An 18,378-nucleotide genomic window follows, 5' to 3' on the forward strand; every position below is an offset into this window, starting at 1 on the left:
GGCTGTCCTACACTACTCCCCGGCGATTGTCAGTAAGCTCATTGATAATCGGACGGCACCTTTCTGTAAGCCAAATGTGCGTGACCGAGATGCGGCAGAACTTGAGCCGAGTGTCACTTTCCTGGCCGGATACAGGCGGCACCTTTAGAAGGTTCACGGAACGTCAACACCAGCACCCCAACCGCAATCTTTCTTTTCAGCTTCTTAGAAAATGCTACTTCTGTGTCCATCTCCCCAGTCATCACTAACCAAAAAACCTGGGACTTAAGAAATATCCCCCAAAGGTCTACTTTTCTCTACAAAATGTTAAAAAGATGAAGAAATGATAGCCTAGCCATCTATATAATTTCCCAGGGAAGACAACAGATGCTATTTGGCAGAGAAATGCTATTAGCGTCGTATTTCCTAGAGGGCAGCGACTTCTTTGAAAGAATTAGCCATCATTACTGATAAACGGGCTAGATCAGCCTCTACCGAAGTAGTCATAACAAAAAAAACAAAACTTGCCGTCCCATTAGAGCAGGGTGTCTCAACCTCATCTCTACTCATTTGGGGTCCAGTAACTTTATTGTGGGGTGTCCTGTCACTGCAGGACATGTAGAGGCATCACTGGTCCCTATCTACTCGATGTCCCTAATCCCCCCCGCCCCCACAGGCTGTGACACCCGAGAGGTCTCTAGACATTGACCAACGTGAAATCACTCCTGGCTGAGAACCACTGCACTAGAAACATATACATCTTAAATCTTTTCCAATTTTAATTTTCACAGAGGTGGCGTTGCAACTGTCATTTGGGTCAAGTAATGGGTGAGTTTCCAGAGTTCTGTGAATCCTTACGGACTGCTTTTGTTTCTATTTCATAACCGTGTTCCAAGTCCCTCGCACTGCAGACAACTCTGAGAGCTCAGTTGTTGCCACGGGCCTTCGCCAAACCAACATTCTCCATGAGATATTTTTTAGTTTTATTTTTTAAAACAGAGAGGTCTGGCGTGTGGCCCCGAACGCTGCAAACAGCTAGGTGAGGTCCTAATTACCAAAAGCTTCAAAAAGCCTTTCAAGTGGCTTTTCCTGCTTCCTAGCTAGCAATAGCACCTCTTACCTCATACAACACATTTTGATTTTCTCCTTCCTTTGAACACATGAAAACGTGTACATGACTATTAGTACCCCGGTCCCCATTTGACCAATGAGGAAGCTGAAGCCCAGAGACGGAGGTCAAACTGTAACCAAGGTAACCCGACTTACTAATGACAAGACTGAGCCTAAAAACCAGGACCCCTGACACATCCCTCGATCATGCTGTCACTCACAAGACTTCTTAGTCTTTCTACAACTTTCTAAAGAGAAGTCAAGAGGAGAGTGGGAAGGAGGAGGAGAGAGAGGGAGAGCGAGACAGGGACGGAGGAAGAGGAAATGAGAAAAAGTAAAGACATTAGTCTCCTAAATTATAATTCAGAACTAAGTCCTGTTAAAATTAAAGTTTTTACTGGTAACTCAGTAAAGCCCAATTAACAAGTGGTAAAACGGAAACATTCCCTCTGTTGCTTTGCACATTATGTTGTCTTTCTTCCTGAGAGCTTACTTAAGCTTTCAAATAAAGATCAATTTTTTGGAGTCTTCTGAAATTCAGGGTGTTAAGGCCTCCACACTCATGGGCCCAGACATCCCCCTGCTTTGGGCCACAGAAGTTTCCCTTCATTGTCAGTTAACCTGAATTCTCAAGAATTCCTAGAGGGCAATAAAAGGACCCAGGCACAGCCAGTCTTTTTTCCATGACACCATCTAATGGGTCTCTACTTGAGTGGACTCTTCAAGTGCTAGGAAACTGTTCCTGGGAGTCTACAAACCAATTTATTTCTGCAGATGTCCTTTTCTTAGATGACGTGTATTATGTGTGTGTCCCTTCTAATACTATTATTTTTTTAGGCTTTCTTCTTTTTACAGCACTTTCTTGAGAATTAGAATAATTGGTCTCTCTTTGTTCTCTTCGTTGATAATATCTGTGTTTCCCTTAAAACCTACTACTAAAATCTACTTTCTCCCGAAAATTAAACTCTCAGCTTATTACCCTAAGCTGGGACACGAGTCATCCTATTTTTTTCTGTAAAAGGTCAGATAGTAAATATTTTAGGCTTTGTGGGCTACCTAAGGCCTCGGTTCATATATTCCTTCCTTCTTTTAACAATGTTTTAAAAATGTAAAAACCATTCTTGAATGCCATAAAAAAGGCCTCTTGGGGCCCCCTCCCCTAAACGATTACTGTTCAATGGGCCCTAACTAGCCCATTTGCAGTAAGCTGGGACAACTTCACGTATCTGTCCTTCTGAAGACAAACTGAAGGGAACGAAAGCTCACAAATTGGTGATTCAGAAGGGCTGGTGGAGAAAGGGGTCTCACAAAGGATATGAAGGGTGACCCTGACTTCAACTGGTTTTGCCATTAAGAAGTCTGAACCCAGGGAAGCTGGTCGGCAGGGACAAAACGGAAACGGAGGCACAAACGACAAGGCCAGTTATTTGACTTGATTCCCGACGTGGTCGCTGTGCGGAACAGCAGGCTTGGCACTAAAACTCTCTCTGGGGTTAGTTCACTCAGGACACATCTCATTCATGCTCATGAGGCCAAAGCAAGCACCAATCAAGCTCTGGAGAGGATTCCAGGCCACGGGCAGCGTCTCCAAGCTATGGATCCCCATGTCCATAAAAGAGCTCCGCAGATTCCACTAAAGGTGAGGTGACTTTATTTGAATAAAAATGTCCTCTTTTGAAGCTGGCCCTTCCCTCCATCACTAGAAAGCAGTTTTATTAATATAAACCAATCCATTTATTTAGACATACTCTTTTTAGGCAACTTTAACTTTTTCCACCGGCGTAACACCACTCTGTACTTTTCACTTTCTGTTTTCTCCTCCAACACTTTTTTCAGGAGAACCCTCATTACTGTCTCTGTTTCTGCTTCTTTATCCTCTCCAATCAGAAGATCCAATGTATCTCCCACTTTCACCTGAAAATGGAAAGAAAACTCAGCCTTCATTGCATTTTGGGAAACGCAGGCTAATGCAAATGTCTTTTTTTTTTTTTTTTTAAAGTTTATTTTTTTAGTCATCTTTATACCCAACGTGGGGCTTGAACTCTCAGCCCTGAAATCAAGAGCTGCATGTTCCACTGACTGAGCCAACCAGGTGCCCCGCATATGTCCTTGCTTTGAGTTTTTATCCAGGAACCATCATTACCCAGAGGACCATGTGAGAAAGGTTAGTGATTCTGCTGAAACCGTCCCTTATCAATGGTGCCTCCAGATGAAAGGGCCTCGCTCAGAGGATGCCTCCGACACTCGTGCCCAACGCCATCTGTGTCCTTCCATCAGACCTAGACAGCTGCCTGCTCACAGCAGCTCAGGTGTGGTGTGGCCGGCCCACTCACTCCCCTCTACTGGATGACTGAAGGCAACACACGGAGGGATTTGTTTTGGTAACGGTGACAAGAGGCAAAGAAAGTGGGGCACAATCAGAGAGAGCACGAGCATAGTAATTATTGCCAGCGCTGAGAAAGTAATTTCCAGTGTAACTTTTCATTGATTTCGACCCAGATGAGCTATGTAACTGTGGATGGGGCAGTCTGTTGAAAATTAGCCGCTATGGAAGAACATTCAGCTGTATCTCTTAGAGAAATGGGGAACTTCTTCTCTAGCACTGAGTAGCCCCGGTGATGCCACATCATCAAGAAGACAGGACTCAGTTCACAAAGACAGAAGGATCAATCTGGACGCTGACTCAATGGGTTCAAAGGGCTAACGTCAAACCCGTTCTTGTCCAGGTGGGACCCTTAGGCTGATTAGTCCCGGTCATGTCCCAGGGCAGTCACAGCAGTGTTGCCAGGGACAGCCCATGGTGGGCACCTGGTCCTGGCAGGTCAGGATTTCAGGATCTGCCCACTGACTCGGGAAGGAGCTAAACGGACCCAGGTGTCATATACTCTTTCCGCTAGGACACAAGCCAGGACTGACTGGGGCCACCTCAGACCACTCACCACTGCTTCCCAGGAGGTGGGCAGCAACCCCATGTTTGGGCCATGGACTCGAAGTGGGCATACGTGGCCATTTAAGAGTCTACTGGAGGGTTTCTGTTTAAGAAATATGGTGCCACTTTTACCTTATTTTCTGATTAATGTTCTCTGAGGCAGTCCTAAATTCATGCTGTCAAAAACATCTGCACCTTACCTGGGCAAACTCCTATTTGTTCTCCCACCCACTCAAGGGCCCAGTATTCAGTCCACAACGTGGGAATGCACACCTCTGCCACCATGCCACACTCGTCAGCCTAGAGCAGTTACATGCGAAACTCACGTAGCAGCTGGTTATAAACCATTAACCTTTTCCCCTCTGGGCTGAGAAGCAAAATGGCTCAAACCGCAAGGAAGCATGGAGGCTGCTTCTGCCCTGGGTCTGAAGGATGGGCTGACCCAGGCATCATCTAGACGGTCTGTCCTCCTATAGTTCTCATGAGTTCAATTAAAAAAAAAAAAAAAAAAAAAAAGACCATTTGCCCCAACTGTGCGGACATTTAAAATCAATGTCCAGGACACCTGGGTGGCTCAGTCGGTTAAGCGTCTGCCTTTGGCTCAGGTATGATCTTGGAGTCCCAGGATGGAATCCCACATCAGGCTCCCTCCTCGGCGGGGAGTCTGCTTCTCCCTCTGCCCCTCACCCCATTTGTGTTCTCTTTCTCTCACACTCTAAAATCGTAAAATCTTAAAAAAAAAAAAAAAATCAATGTCCAGAAATACAAGGTTTGAAAGAAGCATTTCAAATGCTTTTACATTTTTCAGCATGGCTTTATTAAAATGCACTTTTTAGTAAGTAACACCCGCATGTGATAACGAAGATACACAGAACCAACCCTCCTTCGCGTCCCTTCTCAAGCTGCTGGGTGTCCTGCGTGCGGCTGAGCCGCAGAGGCCTCTGGGAGCTTAGCAGTGAGCAGGGAAGGAAGGCTTTTAGCCAGTCAATCCCGGGGAGTGGGGAGTTGAGGAAGCTTCAGTCCTTTTGTGTAAGTCAGCAGGCCCTGGCTCGCCACGGCACAGACAGGCGGCCTGCTCGGAGCTGCAGCACCACAAACCCGCCTGACCCTTGAGGACCGGTGGCCAGGCACAGCCCCGTGCGGCCGGCCTCGGAAGGGGAGGTGTCCTTTATTCCCTGCAAGGGCCTGTCCTCCTTCATGCGGGAGACAGCACAGCAGACACAAAGCAACACTGGTTGGGATTAAGGGCTATTCCAAATATCTACATTTCAAATCTCCCCTTAGCTGCAGTTACTATGGCTACAGGCCTCCTAGTAACAAGGCAGTCGAGTGTTAACACTGGCCCCTTCCTCTGCTGACCCTCAGGAGAAATCTGGAAGGCAGCCGAGACAAGAGAACACCCAAGGCAGAATGCAGCAGCAGCAATTAGACTGTAGTTAACAATGTCTCAAAGCAGAGGGGGGGAAGATGGACTTGTGGCGTTTGTAAATGAGGCCCTGGCACAGAGGCGTGGTGCTCGCAGAGCAGGTCCTGTCTTAGAACACTGCAGCTGTGAGAGGGGGCAGGGCTACAAGCAGGCAAAAGCAATTATGGGAGAAGAGGAGCCTGATCTCCAGAGGCACGTCTGTAGCGCCTGATTTCCCGCAGCTCACAGAGCCATGACTGACGTGCTGAACCTGCCGGGTCGGGTGCCATCACAGATCATGGACCGTGGGACTGGGCGGCCGAGATGAGCACTGGGGAGTGCCCCCTCCTCCTGTCTGTTTAGCCATGACAGCCTGTAGGATCCCAGAGAGCAAGGTCTCTGAAGAAAGCTTCAGTGCTGATCCGGATCCATGGCCAACAGCTCACACCCTCCCATGCCCCACAGCAAAAGGATGTAGTTCAAGCCCTCCATCCCCAGGGGAGTTGTGAAACATGAAACAAGCTTCGAAGCCACCTACAAAAGTGTGTCTGACTTCCCGGGAACATTTGTTCTCTAGACACTAAGAGTGAGGTTATGTCTGCTGATGCCTCGTATGTCTTTGTCTCCCAAGCTTTTTTTTTTAAAGATTATTATTTACTCATTGAGATGGAGAGACACAAAGAGAGAGTGTGTGCATGAGCAAGCAGGAGTAGAGGAGGGAGAGGGAGAAGCTGGCTCCCTGCTGATCCTGCAGCCCCTGATCCCAGGACGCTGGGATCATGACCTAAGCCAAAGGCAGATGCTTAACCACCTGAGCCACCGGGCATTCCCCTTCCAAACTTTTTTTAAACAGTCTCTGTCATACACCTTTTTATTGTGCTTCGTTAACTTTTACCATCATTACTATTTTTCTTTTTTTTTCTTTCTTTTTTTTTTTAAAGATTTTATTTATTTATTTGACAGGCAGAGATCACAAGTAGGCAGAGAGGCAGGAAGAGAGAGAGGAGGAAGCAGGCTCCCTGCTGAGCAGAGAGCCCGATGTGGGACTCGATCCCCGGACCCTGAGATCATGACCTGAGTCAAAGGCAGCGGCTTAACCCACTGAGCCACCCAGGTGCCCATCATTACTATTTTTCCAATTATGAAAGTGATCAATACTTAAAAAAATTAAGAAAATAGAAAGAAAATATAACCCATAATGGCCCAAAGATAAATACTAGTATTACTAATTCCAGACGTAGGTACACATGCAACTTATTTCTACAATACACAATTTATACACACACACACACACACACACACGGGTGTGTGTGTGTGTGTGTGTGTGTGTATGATTTATAACAACACTGGATGCCGGAAATACATTTTCTTATACCTGATTTCTTTCACTTAACGACAGTACTGCTATGGACCTGTTAGAAAACAGGAAGTGTCTTTTCTAATGGCTGCTCTGCGCACAGAGCAGGGCATGTGGCAAGTGTCGCGGGTACGGATGAACTGACCAGAATCACACACCCACTCAGCTCACAGCCGTCCACCGGGATCGCTACACAATCAACTCTTCTTAGTCTCATTATTAGCTCTTCATGGGACTAATGAGTCAGTTAACAGATTTTTGCCAATTGGGATAGTGGTCCGTCTTCAAATTTTAAGGAAAAAAGGAAAGTTTTCTCTTAAGGACATCAAGGCTGCAGAAGAGCAAGTGGTCTGTGTCACCAAGTTGGCTGGTGATTCTCACTAGCTTGACCAGGCCTCTGGGGAGTCACAGAGCGTGCAACACAGACAGACACAAAGGGTCACTGATGCCCCTGAGGGGAAGTCGGGGTGGCACTGAGTACTGGCAGAGAAAGAGACAAAAATATCTGCTGTTGGAATAGCTCACCGTTCTGCTTTTCTTCCACAATTTCTCCCCATTCAGCCTGAGCTCACCTTTGTAGAATGCATCTTCCACTTTGCTAAAAAAAAAAAGAAAGAAAAAAAAAGTCAAATGCTTTGAAACAGAAATACATTCAAAACAATTACACCAGTCTGAAAAAAAATAAAGAAACAGCTGCCGTTAAGGCTCATTCTGACAGTGACCAGCCTCTCCAGAAAGCCTCTATTCTGACTGCTGGGAAAGGGGGAGTCAGCTGCCCCCGTGTTTATCTCAAACAGCGAGACCCAGGGGCCCTTCTGAACGGACGCCAAACTGCGGCAGAGACGCGCAGACAATCACTGGGCAGGTAAGCTCTGGAAGAGCTCGGGGCACCCCCCGCCCCGACTCCTGTAGCAGCTGTCTGCAAAGTGGGAGCTCCCAGGGTTCATGACCACCAAAGGGCTCCAGGCTCTGAGGAAAAGAACAGGCACTACACGTATGGTGAGGCCATTGACAAACCCTCTGAGTCTGCACTGCGGTGGGGAAACTGCAATCCAGCAGCCGCTGATCTCTCCATTCAGTCCCTAAGGCAACCAGAGCAGGAGAGAGTGCGGAGAGAAATCCGTGAGCTCTTCTCTTGCCGCTCGGACTCCAGGTGGTTAACATCTGGGGTTCTGCTTGTAACAGCAGCAGCTACTTCTCTGGGGGAGAGAGAACCCCCCTACAAGCTGGCCAGATTTGAGAGCATATTCAGTAAATCCCCACGAGGAGGCCTATGGGCTCAGTTATCTTTACGAGTCCTTAAGTGTCATGGATTAAAAAATTAGACTACGCCATGAAATTAAGCCATAAAGGTATAAATTGCACATGGAAAGCTGAACATCTTATCCATACCATGATTCTTATCTTGCACGCAGTATGCACACAATTGTTAAACGAATGAACGAACAATGGAGGTCACTATTCTTTTTTTTTTTTTAAAGATTTTATTTATTTATTTGACAGAGAGAAATCACAAGTAGTCGGAGAGGCAGGGAGAGAGAGAGGAGGAAGCAGGCTCCCCGCTGAGCAGAGAGCCCGATGTGGGACTCGATCCCAGGACCCTGAGATCATGACCTGAGCCGAAGGCAGCGGCTTAACCCACTGAGCCACCCAGGCGCCCTGGAGGTCACTATTCTTATGTAATTACTCTAGCAGAGAACAAGAAGACTAAAGAAATCCTGAAAGTTCCACTTATCATCTCTGTGCACTACATATTGAACACACAGAATTTTCTTCGTAACAGCTAACATACAGTGAGTACCTACTATGTGTCAGGCACTGCTCTGTTATTTTTTTAAATTTAAATTCAATTTAATTAACATACAGCACATTCTTTCAGAGTAGAGTTCAGGGGTTCGTCAGTTGCATTAACACCCAGTGTTCATCCCATCACGTGCCTCCTTAATGCCCATCACCCAGTTACCCCCCTCCCCACCGCAGCACCCCTCAGTTTGTTTCCTAGAGTTAAGAGTCTCTCATGGTTCGTCTCCCTGTTTTTGTCTTATCTTTCCTTCCCTTCCCCTACGTTCATCTGTTCTGTTTCTTAAATTCCACCTACAAGGGAAATCATATGGCATTTGTCTTTCTCTTATTTCACTTAGCATAAGACCCTCTAGTTCCATCCATTAAGATGCTTTAGGCAGAGAAGCACCAACTTCTAAAGTAGGCGCTACTTTACATTCTACAGATGAGAAAACCGAAGCTTAGGGAATTCGAGGAACTCGCCCAGGCTCACACAGAGCACGAAGGGTCTAGTTACACAGCCTGCGTTCTTGACCGCATGGCACAGCTTCTGTTGTTTCTAAAGCATACCTTCTTACCCTGTGGCATTTGTGAAACCCAGGCGTGGTTTCCTCTTGCTATATACTCTAACGTGGTCATGACTTTCCTCAAGATGCTGGTATTAAATCGACAGCTCATCTTAAGAGTCGACTGTGTCTTAGAATCAGGGAAATATGGCACGGGGGATGTGTGGCAGTGCCCTGCCTTGCTGCTGGAGTCAGGGTTCTCGTCTGTAGCAGGAAACAACTGCAACAAGTGACCGAAGGTCCTCCTGTATCTGTGGCTCCCCTCACCACAGACGGGCTGAGTGATGGAAACTCCTGCATTAAAATGACAAGATGACAAAGCATTTTGTAATAAAATGCACGTCAGACTTACTTTCTCCCGACATCTAGGCCTGTCTTGAGGATGACATCGTACCGAAAAGACTGCACCACTTTCTCCAGGTCTTTGTAGTCTTTGACCACACTGGGGTCTTCCTCGAGCCCCTCTTCTTGCTCACTCATCTCATGGTCACTCTCTTCCTCAGAGTCCTCGTCATCCTCGGCTTTCTGCAGAGTCTTCTTGGTGGACTTCTTAGAGCTTACATTACTCTTAAGTCTTATGGAAAGGGGGAAAATATATTCTGGAGATACTACAAGGCCTGGGAGTCTCAGCGAGAAAATGTTACGGAGGAACGTTTTACAATTTGATGTGTTTAACTGGGTACTAGAAAAATAGAAGTATCGATTCCAGGAAGCACAGAGTTTCGATGAAGGTGTCCCTTGCAGCGCACCCCAAAGTCCAATCCAGGCGTCTGGCTTTCTGAGAACGCTGGCAGGGAATCTGACACCCGTCATAGCCATGGCGCGTATAACCTGCAACAGACAATAATTCAGTTGTATGTCACAAGTGCAGTGTCCTGGCATTCTTACAACATAAACCATGCACACCACCAACACTCCGTATGAGTACTGTACTTATTCTCCCCTACAAAAGACCACATTGGTCTGCACGTAGCCAGGGCCACGCGCTTTTCCGTGGTGAGTCGTCTAGCTGTGCTTTCCTCAGGAGGGTGGAACTAGCTATACTAAGATGTGCGAACACACCGGTTCTCTTCTTCTCCATTGGCCAAATTGGCTTGGATACTGATTACTACTGAAAAATATTAACACTTCTTCTCAAGGGTTTTGAGAAAATGATCTCAGGCACTTGGGTGGCTCAGTTGGGTAAGGGACTGCCTTCAGCTCAGGTCATGATGGGAGTTGTGCATTGGGGGGGGGCGGTCCCTACTCAGCAGGGTGTCTGCTTCTCCCTCTGACCCTCTCCGCCTCATTCTCGCTCTCTTTCTCAAATAAATAAAACCTTAAAATAAAAAAAAATCTCATGGAGAGAAAGACTATTTGCTGACATATGTCACATCCTTACAATACTGACTTTGTCAAGAAAGGACACCAAGTCATGACTTTATGAAACCCAGAATGAATCTCTAGACTTTATTTCAACCCCCAACCTCAGCAAATCAGAGCTAGCAAGGTGCAGACTGGACAGTTACCTTTTACCTTCTTTTCCATCTTTCTCCTACTGTTTGAGGCATTGGCAAGTAGAGAAGGAAGGTGCCAGGAGACCCTAAGACACTAAGGTGCTGACATGCCAGAGAGCAGCCAATCCCTAAGTTACCTCAAAGAAACCATCTTATGATGGAAGCAACCTCTCCCAAGTACATCAAGATGGCTTTAGAGGCCATAATTTAGTAATATGAGAAGGGTAGCCATATGGTCCATATCCTCAAACCTTAAGTCTGTGAATGACTTTCCACGGTGCCAAGGCTATACCTTCAGACAGATTTCCTTGGTGATGGTTTCAAAGACGTCCTTCCTCCTTTCATCACTAAGTCTACAACAGCCAATTACCTATAAGCCCACTCAAAAGCACATAGCTACTTCCAAGTTATATATATATATATATTTAAAGATTTTATTTATTTATTTGACACAGAGATCACAAGTAGGCAGAGAGGCAGGCAGAGAGGGAGGGGGAAGCAGGCTCCCCACTAAGCAGAGCGCCGGATGTGGGGCTTGATCGCAGGACTCTGAGATCATGACCTGAGCCGAAGGCAGAGGCTTAACCCACTGAGCCACCCAGGCGCCACCAGAACTAGAATTTAAAATAATTTTTAAATGTTATAAAATGTACAAGTGCTCTAAAATACTGAGTGGAAACTATCGGAAGCACCCTTAAGAGAAATATTGAGACAAAAAATCTTTCTTATACATATTCTATCTAATTTAATAGAGTATGAATAATAACTATGCATAGGAAAAAACCCTTAAATTTTATAGAAAAAGGGATAAAGAAAGAAAATAGTGTATTTCAGTAGTTCCTAGACTTTGTATTTCATGGATCACTACAATCAAAAATTAAGGAGTTCCTGGCTGGCTCAGTTGGTAGAATATGTGACTCTTGACCTCTGGTAATGGGTTTGAGCCCCACACTGGGTGCAGACATTACTTAAAACCTTTAAAAACAAAAAAGAAAAAGAAAAAGAAAAAGTTACCTAATGGTGGACTTTTTGCCAAGTAAAGACTTTTTTTAAGTTGAAACTGCTACTCTTATTACCATAATTTAAGAGAAAGAAGATTTTAATGATTATTATGTGAAACATATTTTCAGGTAGATAATTTGAAAAGAGTAAAAGAAAACTCAAACCATCCATATTCACTCTATGACAACAGCTGTTAAAATTTTAACATATATTCTTCACAGTGTAGTTTTAAGAAAAGTAATTTTATAAAATATTTTATTTATTTATTTGACAGAGAGAGATCACAAGTAGGCAGAGCAGCAGGCAGAGAGAGAGAGAGAGAGAGAGAGAGAGAGAGAAGCAGGCCCCCTGCTGAGCAGAGCCCGATGCAGGACTCGATCCCAGCACCCTGAGATCATGACCCGAGCCAAAGGCAGTGGCTCAACCCACTGAGCCACCCAGGCGCCCCAAGAAAAGTAATTCTCTCATGGGGAGAGCCTTTCATACCTTTCTGTCCATCCGAAACACACAAGAAGGTTAACCCTAAGTGGCCAGAGCTCTCTACTATCAACCTCAGAAATGACTGGTTAATAAGATGCTCTTATAATACAAAAGATAAAGATAGGCATTAATGATGATAATTTGCCTATCTTTTTCAAATTGTGGGTCATGAGCCATTATAAAATTTTTACTTTTCAAGAACCAAAACTGGGAATGCTGGGGGCTCAGTCAGTGAAGCATGTGCCTTCAGCTCAGGTCATGATCTTGGGGTCCTGGAATCGCTCCCCAAAACCTGGCGTCATGCTCCCTGCTCAGCGAGGAGCCTGCTTCTTCCTCTCCCTGTGCTTGTGCTCTCCTGTGCTTTCTCTCTTGCTCTCTGTCAAACAACTAAATTAAAAAAGAATCTTTTTTTAAAAGAATTAAAACTGAAATGTGTAGATTACAGTGTATCACATACGGTAAGAGTAAATACTGTCTTTTTTTTTTGAAGATTTTATTTATTTATTTGACAGACAGAGATCAGAAGTAGGCAGAGAGGCAGGCGGGGGCAAAGCGGGGTGGAAGCAGGCTCCCCGATGAGCAGAGAGCCCCATGCGGGGCTTCGATCCCAGGACCCTGAGACCATGACCTGAGCTGAGGGCAGAGGCTTTAACCCACTGAGCTACTCATGTGCCCCAGAGTAAATACTACTTTATGAAACTTTCATTATAATACACATACACATATGTAAGTATACATACACATATACTGGGTCATAATGGAAAATATATTTAGTAAAAATAATATTAAAAAAAAAAGTTTGAAAACACTGGCCTAAGTGACTTCAGCGAAGCCTATTTTGCTATCAGGTGTGACGCCAAAGGCTGTATGCATGCCACGAGCTGAGAACCTGGCTGCATGTTCCCCACAATGAACAATACTCCCAGGGCTGCATGTGTGGGCAGAGATGAAAACGGCAGCCTCTCCGGGATCACTTTACACATGGCCTTCATTTTACAGATGAGCACAAATGAGACTTGGAGCAATTTAACAATCTGCTAGTTCATACAGCTAGTAACCCGTACAGCCAGGATTCCAAAGACAAGTCTTCTTAATGATCATTGTTTACTACGTGTCAGGCCCTGCTCTACCTATTATTTCATTTATTCCTTCCTAACAACCCATCTCAGTGACACATCACACAAATACTAAGTGGATCTGAGGCACCTGGATGGCTCAGTGGGTTAAGCTTCTGCCTTTGGCTCAGGTCATGATCCCAGGGTCCTGGAATCGAGCCCGCATCAGGCTCTCTTCTCAGTGGGGAGCCTGCTCCCCACCCCCTACCCCGTCTCTCTCTGCCTGCCTCTCTGCCTACTTGTGATCTGTCAAATAATAAAATATTAAAAAAAAAAATACTAAGTGGATTCAAACCCAGGCTCCGTGGGTTAAGTCAAGGCTCTTTACCACCATGCTGAACTGTCAGTCAGTCTTCTGACTCCAAGCCCACTGTTCTTTCTGCTACTCCATGAAATAGATGTCTCACTTCTCTTTAACAAAAACCAACTTTCACCAAGTGCAACACCAGAGAGAATGGACAGTTTCAGGAGCAGAGGAGTGGGAAGAATTACTGCCCCAACTTTGAAGAAATCTAAGAGCAGACATCCTGGTGGAGGGAAGTCTTGTCTGTCAGGCTCTGGAATCGCACACTTCCCACCCAAAGTTCTGCCATTACACCACACTGTCCTCTTCTATGAGGAATGCCTGGATATGATGCTGCTTTTTGAGATATACCACGAATACATTATATTTACCTACACTAGGAAACTTTTACCAGCACAAAGTGACTATTTAAAATCATACTCACATAGAAGAACAACATAACCAAAATGTCCAGCCAAGCTGATTAGCTACTCCCTCTTTGTGATCTGCTTCACTCTGGCAAACACTGGCACATTAGGGACGTAAGACTGAGAAAACCCGCTAACCTAATTTTTGCCTGCATATGCCAGGTACCCACTAGACTAGGCCCACACATAAAGCATACAGTCCTTGTCCTCAAGGAACGGCTATTCAACTGGAATGTGGTCAAGTCAACTGGCGGTCAGAGAACCTGAGTGAAAACCCAGGTCCAAAGGAGGCTGGATCCTGCAGAGGCTAAAAAGCTCAGAGCGGAGATGCCAGAGAAGAGTTCTCATGGCAAAGGAAGCCTGAAACAGAACTTTGGGGAAACAGCAAGTTACAACTGCTTTATTTTTTACTTTCTAATGGACCACTCTCATTAGCATGCTGTTATTTCTCTCACTGAATAACCAACCAACTTTCTCTTAATTCTACTACCCCCCAGCTACAATTTTTCTAGTTCCTCTTTACAACAAAATTCCTCGGAAACAGTTGTCTTCACTCTTCTTAATCCCTCTCATTTTCTAAGCCCAAAAGGTCATGTTAGTCCTCATCTCCTTTGACTTGGCCGCAGCCATCTGAGACAACGGACCACTCCTCTCTTCTTCACTTGGCTTCCAGCACACCTTGCTTCTGGTTTTCCTCCCACTTTACCTGCTGTTTCTTCCCTTCTCCCAGGCATCTTAATGTTGGTGGGCCCCAGGGCTCAGTTTTTGGCCTGCTTCTCTTCTACATTCACGTTATCTAGCTCAGTTCTGTCAGCTTTGACAAATGCTTCTCAAGACACCAAACACTTCCATGGCTTTAAACGCTTCCTATATGCCAACTACTCCCCAGGCGTTTCTCCCAAGTTCCAGACATGTGTATCTGTGCGTAAGTGTTAATACAGCAGGCTCGAGTCTATCCTTAGAAAGGCCTGCTTGCAAGGTGGGCCTCTAGAAACCTAGATTTCTGGATTCTCAGAACTGACAGGAGTCACTCACTGGGTCTAAACTGTTTGTACAGTTTCTTATGCTGAGTACCTGCTTTCCTTCTGGGAGTCTTGAATTTTGGTACATGCCAGGCAGACAGTGCCCATGTGACTAAAGGCAATCAACACCTGGGCAGAGGCTTTAAAGAGCATCCCTGATAGACAAACTTCACACATGTTGTCACAATCTGTTGCTGGGGACTAAAGCATATCCTTTTTGATTCCACTGGGAGACAACTCTTGGAAGACCACCTGGTTTCCTGCACTCTTGGTCCTGAGTCTTCTACCTTTGCTGACTGTGCTTTGTATCGTTTTGCTGTGATAAATCAAAGCCACCAGCCACAGCCAAGTCCTGCTGAATCTTCCCAATCAGTGAACCTAGGGGCAGTCTTGGTGACCCCAGACACAATATCCAAATGCCTGACTTCTCCACTTGGGTGTGTAACAGGTACCTCAAGTTTTACTGGTCCAAAAACAAACTCCTGACATGTCCCCAACCCTAAATCTGTTCCACCTGTAGCCTTCCCCATCTCAGTGAATGATAACTCTACCCCTATAGGTGCTGAGAACAGACGTTTCCAGTCATTCCTGACCCTCCCTCACACCCATATCCAATGTCAGGAAGTTACGTTGGCTGTATCTTCAAAACATGTCCAGCATCCCATCACTTCTCACCACTTCCACAGATTAAACCATCATGGCAGATGATGACAGCAATACTATAAAGGCCATTTTCCACAGGGTCCATTTTCCACAGAGCTGTGATTCTTTCAAGAAGTAATTTATACTGTATCACTCCTACGAAAGCAGTGATAAAAGGTTACAGGCTCTATGGGATCTGCCCCCCCCCCCCCCAATTCTCCAATGTCTTGCCACTCTCAACCTCTGGTCTCTCAAGTCCAGCCTCACTGGCTTTTCTGATGCTCTTCACATACAACAGGAACATTTCTGGGTAAGGTCTTTGCCCCAGCTGCACCTAGAAATCTCTTACCCCAGACAACTGCATACATAACTCATTTTCTTCAACTCTTTCCTCAAATATCACCTCAATGCTGTCCATTCATTCCAATTTTATTTAAGAAGCATCTTGCCCTCTTACTCTGCTCTATTTTTTCCCCTCCATAGCACTTCTCACCTATCCATTTACTGGCTTTCTCTTTTTTGGACTGTTTCCCCTAATAGAATATAAACTTCTCAAACATAGAAATCTTCACCCCCATTTGTTTTCCTCTGCTGAATCCCAACTGCCTACAACAGTGCAGCACACGGTTAAGTGCTTAATTAACCACTGGAATGAAAGTAGATCAGCAGAAATGAAGCATGAAAATGAATCCAGAAAAGATCCCACAATGCTGGAGCTGGATTGAAGAGCAAAAGGCTAGCTCTCCAAAGGCCGTACCTATCCAAGTTTGGACCTGACCCAGAGAGCATGTGAATCATAGAAAGATCTTAAGCGGGGAAATGACCTGACAGAAGTGTTATTTTAAGAGTTCTTTGCCAATGGTGTGGACTGAGTAGTGGAGAGGAAAACGGCAGGAAGCCCGGAGGTCTGTGGTCAGATTCTCAGGGTAGATAAGATAGTGAACGAGCCGAAGCCTGTAAGTAAGCAAAGCAACGTCTGGAACAGAGGCAACGCGGCCCTTGACCTGCGGGACACTGGGAATCGCTCCACGTTCGCGAGCCTGTTCATGAACTGCTCGATTAAGAACCCGGTCTAACCGCTTTGCAGCCTACTGTCGCTGAAAAGCGTCCCTTCTGGAGACCTCTCCGTTTGACCGCGGAAACTGGGGAGGCTGCCCGGACATATTTCCCACCCCCGCGGGCTGCGCACCTTCCCGGGTCTTCAAGGTCAAAGGAAACTGGACACCTGCGTCCTCAAGCTCTGGGTCTGCGTTTGGAGCCTGCAGTAGCGGCCGGGCTCAAGCGCGGACGGCCCCCGCAGCCCCCGGGTCCACAAGGCGTCCCGAGGCTGGCCGGGCCGGGACAAGACGCGGGAGATTCACGCGGAGTCCTGGCAGGAGCGCAGGCAGGGCAGAGGCGCTGGTCGCGCCCTTACTTCACAAGCGCGCGCCGGGAAGCAACAGAGTGGGTTCTAGCCGGGGTCACAACGCGCCCGACAGGGGCGCAGTTACGAGCACTCGGGGACCGCTCCTCCCTCCCTCGATCCCTCCCCACGGCCTGGCGCACCCGGCCCTCCAGGCCCCGCCCTGCCCCGCCCCGCCCCTTCCGTCGGCGCCGCCGCGGCGAGAGCGGGCCGGGAGGGGCTCACGGGCGCGGCGGCGGCAACGCAGCGACCCCTGCTGGAGATCGCGCTTCGGAGGACTGCGCGGAGGCCAGGCCTGGGCGGAGTGGAGCCCGGAAGCTGGTGCCGCGGGTTTCCACGTGGTTGAAAGAGAATTTGTCTTCTTGCGGTGTCCTTGGATTTTCTAGGGTCACAGACCCTTTTGAACATCTTTGAGAGTTATAACGTTGTCTCCAAAAAATGTACATACCCGCCAGAACTTACTAATAAAATAAGGTAAGTTAACAACATCTTTTCTAGAATAAAGTGATTCAGAAGGTGACTGGGTCTTAACTGTCCTGCAGTAGCTGATTAGATGGCCAGATAAAAAGTCAGAAAAGACTGCTTAGCCACAGACCTTGTGGAAATAGCCCTTTGGCAACGTAAGAAGAGGAAGCAGTGGGTGGCTCAGTTGGTCGCCTGTCTGCCTTGGACTATTAAAAAAATAGTCCATTCGGAAGGAAGGAAGGGAGGGAGGGAGGGAGGAAGGAAGGAACGGCAAGTATCATAAACCCAAATCAGGAACAGGGTTACCAGGATCACAACATGGCTGACCTCCCTGGGAGCCACATCTGCCACAGGTCACAAGCATGATGCAGGTAGTGAGTTCTTGGGAGTTCTGGTGGTACCTGGATTACCTTCACTGGGAAGACAGGTGAATGGAAAAGGCAACTACACAGGAAAGTGGGCAAGGGTATAAACTGGCAAATGAAAGAAGAGAAAATCTGACCAAAGACTATACAAAAAGATACTCAATCTCACAGTGATAAAGATAAAGATAAAAAAATACAGTGATAAAGATAAAGATAAAAAAATCTTTATTTTTTTAAATTTATTTTTTATTTTTTTAAAGATTTTATTTATTTGACAGACAGAGATCAGAAGTAGGCAGAGAAGCAGGCGCGGGGGCGGGGGGAGCAGGCTCCCTGCTGGGCAGAGAGCCCTGACATCATGACCTGAATGGAAGGCAGAGGCTTTAATCCACTGAGCCACCCAGATGCCCCCACATTAATGTGTTATAATGTGTTACTAATGTGTTACTAAATACTATGTTTATTAATAACAGATACATGTTCTGTTAAATTTTAAAAATAGCCCGTTATCAGAGCATCTTCCTTTCTCTTTCCCTTGCTCACCAGCTCC

General features: G+C 46.3%; 1 protein-coding gene across 1 annotated transcript; it reads right to left on the reverse strand.

Moving 5' to 3' along the window:
- Nucleotides 1-2,717: 2,717 nt before the first annotated feature.
- On the reverse strand, nucleotides 2,718-17,161 carry MTRES1 (mitochondrial transcription rescue factor 1). The gene is made up of 4 exons (XM_004753442.3): nucleotides 16,786-17,161; nucleotides 9,481-9,959; nucleotides 7,306-7,378; nucleotides 2,718-3,003 (listed from the first exon to the last, which is right to left on the reverse strand). The coding sequence occupies exons 2-4, from the start codon at nucleotides 9,945-9,947 to the stop codon at nucleotides 2,824-2,826; spliced, it is 720 nt and encodes a 239-aa protein (XP_004753499.1). The 5' UTR covers nucleotides 9,948-9,959; nucleotides 16,786-17,161; the 3' UTR covers nucleotides 2,718-2,823.
- Between the last annotated feature and the right edge of the window lie 1,217 nt (nucleotides 17,162-18,378).

Source organism: Mustela putorius, unplaced genomic scaffold, assembly GCF_011764305.1.
Source record: "Mustela putorius furo isolate JIRA1106 unplaced genomic scaffold, ASM1176430v1.1 tig00000450_pilon_pilon_pilon, whole genome shotgun sequence".
Lineage (NCBI taxonomy): Eukaryota > Metazoa > Chordata > Mammalia > Carnivora > Mustelidae > Mustela > Mustela putorius.